The sequence below is a fragment of the Miniopterus schreibersii genome (genome assembly GCF_964146895.1).
Source record: "Miniopterus schreibersii genome assembly, chromosome: 10".
NCBI classification, from domain to species: Eukaryota; Metazoa; Chordata; class Mammalia; order Chiroptera; family Miniopteridae; genus Miniopterus; species Miniopterus schreibersii.
The window spans coordinates 49205137-49215812 of NC_138110.1; the positions used below are offsets into that span (position 1 = coordinate 49205137).

General features: G+C 58.1%; 1 protein-coding gene across 3 annotated transcripts in view; it reads left to right on the forward strand.

The window, feature by feature from the left end:
* The window catches only part of PLXNA1 (plexin A1), a 49918-nt gene extending 39527 nt beyond the window's left edge, over positions 1-10391 (forward strand). For all 3 annotated transcript variants that reach the window (XM_081149178.1, XM_081149177.1, XM_081149179.1), the window contains exons 24-32: positions 1069-1215; positions 1307-1466; positions 2254-2357; positions 2651-2747; positions 3112-3302; positions 3423-3592; positions 4870-5082; positions 5164-5314; positions 7043-10391. In XM_081149178.1, coding sequence (XP_081005304.1) covers positions 1069-1215; positions 1307-1466; positions 2254-2357; positions 2651-2747; positions 3112-3302; positions 3423-3592; positions 4870-5082; positions 5164-5314; positions 7043-7138 — 1329 coding nt within the window. In that variant the 3' untranslated portion in view covers positions 7139-10391. The remainder of the gene's footprint in view (positions 1-1068; positions 1216-1306; positions 1467-2253; positions 2358-2650; positions 2748-3111; positions 3303-3422; positions 3593-4869; positions 5083-5163; positions 5315-7042) is intronic.
* The last annotated feature ends 285 nt before the right edge of the window (positions 10392-10676 follow it).

Below are 10676 nucleotides of genomic sequence, written 5' to 3' on the forward strand. Positions count from 1 at the left end.
TTCACTTTGCTGTGAAGACATGAGCCTCTTCCTTTGACAACTTTTTCACTCATGGCATTTGTTGTCCAGCAGTGTCTGGAGCCCCGCGCGTGTGCAGGCTCCATGCTGGGCATTGGGATATAATGTGAGTCAGCTGTGCCCTGGCCCTCAGGCAGCTTCCACTCCAGCTGGGAGAAGGCATCAAAGACAACAACAGAAACTGGGGTGTAGCTTTGGCCTGGTGGTCAGGGAGAGCTGTTCTGAACAGGCAAATTGGGCGGAGTCCAGAGGGCCAGTAAAAACCCGAGGGAGAGATTTCTGGCTGTAGGGATAGCCGGTATCGAGGCCCTGAGGTGGGACACTGGGTGGTTGGGAGAGCAGGAGACGGCTTTTGTGGCTGCTATGTGGGGAGCTGGAGGACAACGGTCAGGGGTAGGAGCAGAGCAGACCTGTGAGGCTTCCCCACAGGGCCTTTGCCCTGGACCCCGGTGCCCCTCAGTGCTGATGAGCTTCCCTGGGTTAGTGCATCTGTGCCTCTTAGTAACGGGGGCAGCCTCCACCTGCAGTGGTGCAGGCCCCAGCCAGGTGGGCCCCTGACAACCAACAAATCAAGGTCATGCCTAGTGTTCCATGGCACAGGGTCTGCCTGTGCCGTGGTCCAGGGGGGTCCAGAGTGCAGTGTTGGCACCGCATTCAGGCTCCAGCGCGTGGGGTGCTAGGGCAGTGGCTGGGGACTGGGGCAATGGGCCCGCTGAGACCTGCGCTGGGGAGACTTGAGAGCTTCAGTCTTCTTTGGCGTGAAGCCCGCTTGGCCATATTGTGTTCACCTCTGATAGACTCCTGGCATTCCTTCCTGGCTACGGCGCACGGGTTTGACAGGGCCAGGGGTCTGCTGTTTAACTCATTCTCTCGCACAGTCTCTGTCGGGCTCTAGAACCAGGATTCTACTTGCCTCCTTAAAAGAATTTGGAAATGTTGCTAATCTCTTCTTGTGGAAACGGTACAGAGGCACTGGAGGGATGGGCAATGGGCAGGGGCGGAAGCGCGTGGGTCCTGGCTGCAGCCTGACTGCCCGCTCGCCTGCGGCAGGAGTGCGCCGGGGAGCCGCTGTTTATGTTGTACTGCGCAATCAAGCAGCAGATGGAGAAGGGCCCCATCGACGCCATCACTGGGGAGGCGCGCTACTCCCTGAGTGAGGACAAGCTTATCCGGCAGCAGATCGACTACAAGATGCTGGTGAGCACAAGCCCGGCGTCCTGCTCTGCCCCACCCACAGGCCGGCTCCCTGGGAGGTGGGTGCTGATGCTGTGCCCCTCTTTGCCCCCAGACCCTGAACTGCGTGAACCCTGAGAACGAGAATGCGCCTGAGGTGCCAGTGAAGGGACTAAACTGCGACACAGTGACACAGGTCAAGGAGAAGCTGCTGGACGCTGTGTACAAGGGTGTGCCCTACTCCCAGCGGCCCAAGGCTGGGGACATGGACCTGGGTGAGTGAGGGAGGGGCGCTCACACTAATTGGTAGCGTGGCCATGCTAAGGTTCTGGGCAGTGGGCCTGCCAAGGTGCACAGCGCAAGGAGAGGGGCAGGGCCAGGGGCCACAGGTAATGGGCTTAGAGGGAGAAGCTCAAGCAGGGCCTCTTGTTCCAGGCTGGGCCCTGGCTGCTGGAGGAGGGTGCTGGAGGTCATGGGGAGAAGGGGGTGTTGAGGGCTGGAGGGAAGGGATGTGATCCCAGCTGGGCTCGGTGTGGGCAGGCCAGGGTGGAGGCAGGTGGATAGAGAGTGGAATTAGGGGGCACACTCTAGGTAAGAGTCAAGGGTTGGGGTTCCCAGTTACTGAGGAGGGTGGGCCATCGGAGCTTGCGGGGTGGCACTGTGACTCGTGAGCTGGGCATGTAGAGGAACCTGCAGAGCTGGGGGAGGGCTAGAGGATGAGGGGCAGGCCTGGGGCTGGGGAGTCCCATGGTAGGCGTGGCTGGAGAGGTGGGGTACCACCACGGAGGCCTAAATGCCAGACTGAGGAGTTGGAAGAGCTTCCTAGAGCTCAAAGGCAGGGTGTTACGTGGAGGTGGGGCTGCCGTTGCGGGGCACAGGCTTCCTGCTCTGAGCCGGGATGGGAGCTGCTCTAGGGAGGAAGGGAGGAGCCTTGTTGTTACTCTGATGCTCAAGACCCTGCACTAAGTGCCCCTAGGACACCCGTGCTCCTCAGGCTGAGAGGTGAGACCCAGGAGAGGCGGGGAACGAGGCCCCGCCCTTCACTGTTTCCCTCTCCTTCAGAGTGGCGCCAGGGCCGCATGGCGCGCATCATCCTGCAAGATGAAGACGTCACCACCAAGATCGACAACGACTGGAAGAGGCTGAATACTCTGGCTCACTACCAGGTGGTCCCGCACCCCCTACCCTCTGGCCATGGGAGTGTGGAAGCCGGTGTCCAGACCCCTGGTTGTGGGTGGGAGACATGTTGGTAAAAAGGGGCATAGAGGCCACATGTATTACCTTCTCAGACCCAGCACGGGGCCCATCTGGTGGTTCTAACAGCTCTGGAGGTGCACCAGTGGGGAAACAGGCTTAGAGGGGTGAGGTGACTGGCCCCCAGGCATAGCACCAGATGGGCTGGAGGTGTCACCAAGGCTGCCAATGGTGGGTCATGAATCTCCTGGCCCTCTGCCCACAGGTGACGGACGGGTCCTCGGTGGCTCTGGTGCCCAAGCAGACGTCTGCCTACAACATCTCCAACTCATCCACCTTCACTAAGTCCCTCAGCAGATATGGTGAGGGGTTGGGTGGGGAGAGCGGGCACGGCTCACTGGTTTGAATAGGATACCTCCCTTGGCCTCTCTACAGCAGGGCCATGCAAAACTTGAAAGGGGCTACATCATGGCCCATCACTTGGACACTTAGCCTTTCCCTCCATTTGGAGGCTTCACCTTTCCCCCTACAGCATACAGCCATACACAGTAGACCATCTTCTGTCCCTATAACCCAGGGAGGTGGGACTGAGGACCCCAGTTTTCAGATGTGGAAACTGAGGCTCAGACAGAGGAGCTTCTAGCCTGAGGCTCCCCAGCCAGGGCCAGGGTAGGGTGTGGGTGCTGGCGGCAGTGGGCCTGTCAGCTGATTGTGTGGTGCCTGCAGAGAGCATGCTACGCACAGCCAGCAGCCCTGACAGCCTGCGCTCACGCACGCCCATGATCACACCTGACCTGGAGAGTGGCACCAAGCTGTGGCACCTGGTGAAGAATCACGACCACCTAGACCAGCGGGAGGGTGATCGTGGCAGCAAGATGGTCTCAGAGATCTACCTGACACGGCTGCTTGCCACCAAGGTAGGCCTGGATGGGCAGGTGGTAGGGACATGGGTGCAGCACAGCCAGCTGCCCAGGTCACCAAGGAGATGAGAGGTTGCTGGTGGTGCCCTGGAGCTCTGCGCCTTTGCCTACCTATAGGGCACACTGCAGAAGTTCGTGGATGACCTGTTTGAGACCATCTTTAGCACGGCACACCGGGGCTCGGCTCTGCCACTGGCCATCAAGTATATGTTCGACTTCTTGGATGAGCAGGCTGACCAGCACCAGATACATGACTCAGATGTGCGCCACACCTGGAAGAGCAACTGGTACCTTTGGAGTGGGATTTGGCAGTCGGGCCAGGTGGGGCACAGACAGGCTAGGCGGGCTGAGCAGCTGCAGGAGGCCTGTTATGATGGGTGAGGGGAAAGCCTTGCCTGGATTTGTTCTCTCCCTGCTACGGTCAGCTCCTCTTTGTGTGGGCCTTCCCTACTCGCCCACCTGAGGAGGGGCATCCACTGCCTCCCATGCTCCGGAACTGGGCATGGCCTCTGCTTCAACTCGGAGGACCCCCTTTGCTGTGGGAGCTTGGTGTATGTATGTGGGTTCATATGCATGTGGGTTCATCTGCATGTTTGCATACACAGCAGGTACAAGGGTGTAAGTGTGGGCTTTGAGGAATGAGCCTGGTGGACCAGGCTGGTGCCAGCCATTGGCAGTGATGAGGATGACAGTGGTAGTGACAGCAAACACTTTGGGACTCTCACACCCTCAGGTAGCCAGCACCCCACCCACAATGCCCACAACAAAAGCCACAAAGGCTTTTGTCTCCCTGAGCTTGACCACATGCCCCTGCAGCATTTGGCCCATCTTCAGAGAAGTTCCTGTGCCTCTGGCCTCTTCCTGCCTGATCCCCTGGTCATCTCACCCCTCCTAGTACTCTGGCCTCTATATGCTGCCACTTCCCAAACCTAGATGCACCCGTGGGCCTCCCACTCTGCCTGTGCTGCCCGTGGGCCTTGAAGGGGTTCCATGGGGCACCGGGCGAGGCAGCATCATCTAGGTCAGCACCATCCAGGAGAATTTCTGCGGTGACAGAATGTTCTAGATCTGTGCTGCCTAGAGTGGTGGCTGTTGGCCCCAAATGACTACTTGAGCATTTGACACATTACTATTGCAACTGAGAATCTGAATTTTTAACTTTGTGTATTTCCATTTAAACAGCCACAGGCTTGTGGCTATTGGGTAGCCCCATTGATGGCTGTCTTAGGGGTGGCATTTTGGGCACAGGGGTCAAATGTCTGTGGGGATGTGTCCCTGGAGCCCTTCCTGGACAGAAGTAGGGTTGTGACCATGTGTGAGTGCATGTGTAAACATGCGACCATGTGGAGGGACTGTCGTCCCAGAGTGTGAGTGGCAGGAGACAGCCCTCACTTCTTGAGTCCTTGGCCCTCTCTGGGCCTCAGTTTCCCTATCTGCATGGAAATCCATTGTCACTGAGAGTCAGAGCTAGGCTGGCTGGGAGGCCTCCGGCTGGCCCCTTCCCGTTGTCATCTGGAAGGGGTGCTGAGGCCCGGTCTGACCATGCATGTGACCTGCCACACAGCCTGCCCCTGCGCTTCTGGGTGAACGTGATCAAGAACCCCCAGTTTGTGTTCGACATCCACAAGAGCAGCATCACAGATGCCTGCCTTTCGGTGGTGGCCCAGACCTTCATGGACTCCTGCTCCACGTCTGAGCACAAGCTGGGCAAGGACTCGCCTTCCAACAAACTGCTCTACGCCAAGGACATTCCCAACTATAAGAGCTGGGTGGAGAGGTGCGTTGACTGTGCAGGGCGTGTGTGGGGGGCGCGAGGGCTGGGACCCAGCTCATGCGCCAACTGGCCGTCTGCCTACAGGTACTATGCTGATATTGCCAAGATGCCTGCCATCAGCGACCAGGACATGAGTGCGTACTTGGCCGAGCAGTCGAGGCTGCACCTGAGCCAATTCAACAGCATGAGCGCCTTACATGAGATCTATTCCTACATCACCAAGTACAAGGACGAGGTGAGTGTGAACACCAGCCTTGCCCAAGTCTGTCTGCTGCACACCACCCGGCTCAGCCCTAAACCAGGCCTTATCAAACAGGGCTCCCTCCCGGGACCCTTTTGCAACCCACATTCAGCCCCACCTTCTCCCTGGGCCTCTGGGCTAGCCAGGTGCCTGCCTTCTCCCATCTGCTCTCCCACTGGCCATCTCACTTGCTGAGGCAGGGATACAGTGCTGTTGTGATTGCCCACCAGGCCTAACAGGCTCGGCTAGATTGCCAAGCAGCCCTAGCATGCTTCTGGACAATTTAGGGGCATGGGGGAGCAGGGAGCAGATGGCAGTGGCTCCCTGAGGAGAACATGGTGAGGGACTGTTCTTTAGGGGCCCGTTACAAGGCTGACGGGCCTGGGAGGATGTCTGCAGAGCCACCTTCCTCCTTTAGTATCATGTCTGCTGACCTGGAGTGAGGCTGCAGCAGGTCTCCTTGCTGTCTGCTACCCAGAGCCGGGGCTTTCTGAGATGTCTGAGAAAGGAGGACTGATGCATGGGCTGAGTTGGATGGAGCACACAGGGCGGGAGAGGCAGGATGGACGTGGCCATTGCCAGAGTGGGCGTGGTGACAGGACTGTGGAGGCCGGGAGACTGAATCAGCTGTGCTGGGACGGGGAGGCCAGGCTGAGACAAGGGGCCTGTCACTGGGTGTGCAGGCCTTGGGGAATTTGAGCTTTCCCCTCAGTGAGATGGGCCATCGGGGTTTAGAGACAGAGCCATGATCTGACTGTTGAGTGCCCAGGGTGAAGGGGGGAGGCAGGGACCACGTAAGGGCTTGCCCATGGGTGGGAGAGACTAGGACTTGCTTATCAGACTGGCTGTGGGTGTGACTCCAGACTTAAGGTGGAGTGAGCTGTGGAAAGTGGGAAAGTCCAAGGAGTCCCTTGGACTTTTATTTGTTTGAGGGGAGTGGAGCTGGGACTCGGGAGAGACTCGGGCTCCAGGATCAGGGTGTGCACATTGGCAGCTGAGGCTGGAGAAGGTGGCCCTGGATGTGAGTCCAGAGCAGGAAGGGGATGGGCCGAGACTCAGGTGGGGCTGGGTGTCAGAAAGTGAGGTTGGGTAGATGTCCTGGGGCTGAGAAGGATAAGCAGCAGATCCTGGGTGACCTGGTGATACCGCCTGGGGGTGGGACTAAAGCCTGCCATCTGAGGTTCTCTGAGGAGCTCCACTGTAAAGGCACACAGAGGAACAATTGGGGAAGTGGAGGCAGATGGTGGCATGCTGGTGGGCTGATGCACCAGCAGGAACCAGGAGTGTGAACTCAGGGTGCTTCTGCTTCCTGGGGGGCTGGAAGCAGGCTGAATTGCAGTGCAGGGAGGGCTTCCAGTGGGTGGCGGCACATCCGTGTCCAGGGTGTCCAGGCCCAGTTCCCATCTACAGATGGGGAGCTGTACCGAGGGTACATGAAGGGCTAACTGTGACCAGAGCCCTGTTTGGGGCTGGTGTTTTGTGGGTCGAGAGTAGGAATAGTGACCAGGTGCAAGGAGGACTCATTCTTCACACCCGTGTCCTGTTCAGAACCAGGCCCCTCAGCTCAGAATGGATGGGATAGAATTGGGTATCTGCTCCAGAGCCCCCTAGCTACTGCCATGTCACTTGCTGGTTGTGTATAATCTTCCCAGCTTTCTGGTAGTGGTCCCACGTGAGCGGGAGCCCCTCCAGGCTCCCTTAACACCGCGCTTGCCTCCGCAGATCCTGATGGCCCTGGAGAAGGACGAGCAGGCTCGCCGGCAGCGGCTCCGGAGCAAGCTGGAGCAGGTGGTGGACACGATGGCCCTGAGCAGCTGAGCCACCCTGCCACCACTGCCCAACAGGAGATTAGTGAGAGGGCCTGCAAGGGTCGCCTCCAACCAACAGCCAAAGCTGGGAGGTCCCTGGAGGCAGCCTTCCCTTGTGTGTGCCGAGTGCCTGTGTGCTCGGGGTAGGCGTGCAGGCCAGCGTCCTCCCGGCCCTCTCTTCCCCCTGGCAGGGGGTCCTGGTTCCTACTGGTGTGGGTGAGACGGTGCCTGCAGCACCCTCTGTGCCCAGAGCTGCTGGCCACAGGGCAGGGGGAGCCCAGGTGCAGCTGGAGGCCTTCTCCGGAGACTCAGATGACTGCTGAAGACCTGGGGAGTAAGGCCGAGCCCTCTGGGAGGAGGGATGCCAGTCTGGCGAGGCCAGAAGGGTCAGGTCCAGGGGCTGGGAGGGGGTCAGCCTTCTCGGCTTCCCTGGCATAGTCTAAGGGCTGAGGCCTGTCTGGCAGCCTGGGGAGGCTGAATGCCAGGCCTGGCCAAGGTGAGCTGAAGTCAGTCTGGGCTGTTGCCCCCCGCCTGCCACCCTCACGCTCGCTGCTGCACCACGCCACTGTCCTCTGATTCACCGCGTGCTCTCTGCGGTGGAGGCAGGAGCACCTCGCCCAGAGAGAGGCCCAGCTCCCTCCTATGGAGGGGCTGCAGGAAGGCAGTGCTCGCAGCTCCCAGGTGACTTCCAGAAGGACTCGGTGACTCCCTCTGTGTCCTCAGGGCTGTGCCTCTGGGAGCCACTGGGGTCTGGGGCTCCAGTCATGAGCACACATTCCCATTATTTATTCCTCCACTGCATCTGCTCTGGGCATGCTCTCCAGTGTGGAGCTCCTGGGAGCCCCCCGGACCATCCTCTTCCGTCCCTCCATCTGTCTCCCCTGCTCTCACCACCTTCCAGCGGCTTCCAGTCTGGCATCTCAGCAGCATGCTGGCCCCTCAAGCGCAATGGGACATCTGGGGGCTATTTTTTATGGGGAACAGAAATCCTGCTGCACTCTGCTTGGGCAGCCAGGATCATGGCAGGGCTCCTTGGATCATACTCTATGGCCTGGCTGGGAGCAGGACAGTGACCAGAGGGCCCTGTGGTTGGCTCTGTCCACCCAGCCCTCGGTGAGCAAGAGAGAACAAATTTTTAACTAAACAAAACCTGTACATTAGTATATATATGTGTGTGTGTATATATATATATATATATGTATATATATATGTGGCTCTAGCCTCAGTCTCCAGCCCCAGTGGGGTCCTGTATAGTTGACTAGAGGAGGAGAAATTTTACAAACAGTTTAGAATAAGAAAATTAAGGCAGTGGGAAAGCAATACCAAATGGTCGTGAAGCAAGTGGCCGGTTTCCCTGAGCGGAACACCCCAGGCCTCCGCCCCTCGACCTGCGGTTTGTCCTGTTTTGTTTTTTTTTTGTTTTGATGTAAAAAGGAGAGAACTTCTCTTGGCGCCCCCGTCCCCCCCAGCTTCCAGGGCAAGGGGCTGTGAGTTCCTGCATGTCTGTGCTAGCGTTAAGTCTGACTTGATCTTTTTAAAACTGCAAGTGTTGAATACTAGAGATTGTTAGACACTTTTTAAAATGTTTTTTAATTAATCAGTCACTTGTGAAAGCAGACAAGTGGCCCCCCTCTTTCAAGTTCACTTTTTTGACGGTACTAAAGATTCCCATGGACTTTAAGGGACAGCTAACTGTGGCCAGCTCCATCTTGAGGTCCCTCCCGCTAAGCTGCGTGAGCCAGTCTGCACACCTTGGAGATTAAAGGGCTGTCCCCTTGCGCGGGGAAGCAGTGAGGAATCTGAGAAATCCTGACTTGGGAAGCTCCTGGAACAGGGGAAACCAATTCCCCCACACCGTTCCCATTCCCGCTCCCGGTCCGGTCCGGTCCCGAGGGCAGTGAGCAGGGCTCAGGCCTCCTGCTGTGGATGACTAGCTGGAGCTCAGGCAGCCCCTCCTGACGCTAGTGCAGCCTGTGAGGGCTCCTCCCTGGGCCACCGTGGGATCCAGAACTGAGGCCTGCCACTAAAGATCAAGCTGTCTTTGGTGGCCACTGCTTTGGCCTGAATTCCAGTCCTTGGTGCACCGTTGCCTCCCCTCTGATGCTGCCTGGCTGTGCCTGGGTATGGGCCTCAAGTTTCCTCCAAAGTCTTCCCTGGATGCTGGCTTCTAATTGAAGCCCTGTTCTTCCAGTTCCCTGCTCTGCCCTCGTCTGAATCCAGTTCCAACCCTGCTTCCTGAGGCCTCCCAGCCTGCAGAGAGCCACACATGCTCACCTCAGGCTGCTCTGGTGAGGAAGGAGGAGGGGTGGCCCACCTAATAGCGCACACCTGTCAGGCGCAAGCACTTTAGCAATATCTGTTTACATGTGAGCTGATCAAGCTGATTCTAAGCCTGCTGTCTGCTCAGTGCAGCAGGTCCCGCACCTCCCTCCCTGCCAGGTCTTGGAGTTAGGCTCTGAGTTCTTGTCAGTGGTTCTCACAGTCCTCTGAGCTCTGTAGCACCCCAGGTGCTGGACTTAGCACCATCACCTCCCTTGTGTTATCCTGCCAGAGGCTCTGACCCCAAGCTCTGGCACTGGCCTGGGGGGGTGTGGGGCCCTGGCAGGAGCCTGGGGATGGAGTCCCACTCTGCAATGAAGGCCCTGCTGCAGTCCCAAGCCCAGGGAGTCTGGGCCACAGCACGGGGTGCTGTGCAGGGACACCTGTCCTGTCCCAGGCACCGCTGCTATGGCCTGTCCTGCCTCGGGCTGTCCTAACCTTCCCCACTCTTGTCTCAGGAGTGCCCGGGGACGGCTCATGCCTTGGTCTTGGAGCCGGGCCTCAATATACCTCGAGCTTGCCCTGTGCTCCCTGACCCAGGGCGGAGCAACTAGGGTCACCCCAAGATGGAGGGCCCCAAATGTTCCCACCCTCCCTAGTCTGACCTTGCTGAGAGCCTCCGCCCTGGTTTTTCTCCCAGTTCTGGATGTGATGGCTCATGTTGGTGCTACACAAGCTAGAATAGATATATTTACAGAGAGATATTTTTAAGATGAAGCCCACAATTAGCTGTCCTTTAACGCCGCAGGGCCCCCACCCAAAAGAAGAGCAATCACTAGGCTGGCCTGAGCCGCCCCTTGCCGTTGCCTCTCCCAGGAGCAGTGTGGCTGATGGGATGCTCAGCCTGCAGATTGTGTAAATACACGGTCATTTCCTATTTTACTGTTCTTCAGATTTAGTACTTGTAAATACACACATTAAGGAGAGATTAAACATTTTTGCTAAAGCTCATGGCTCTAGGCTTTTCTTGCTAAGGGGCGTCTTGGGGTGGGGGTGGCATGTGGCTGAAGACTGCAAGCACATCCCTTGCTCAGAACAGCATCTGGGGCGTGTTGGGACTGTTGACCACAGGTGCTGGTTCTTGGCCTCCAGTGTTTCAGCAGCCCCAGAGGTGTGTTGTCTGGGCCAGGACTTGCATTGCTCCTATGTGCTAAGAACCTGCAGGTGTCCTGGGCCTTGGAGGCACCTTGAAACCATCTGAGCCTGAAAACACCAGCGCCTGAACACCT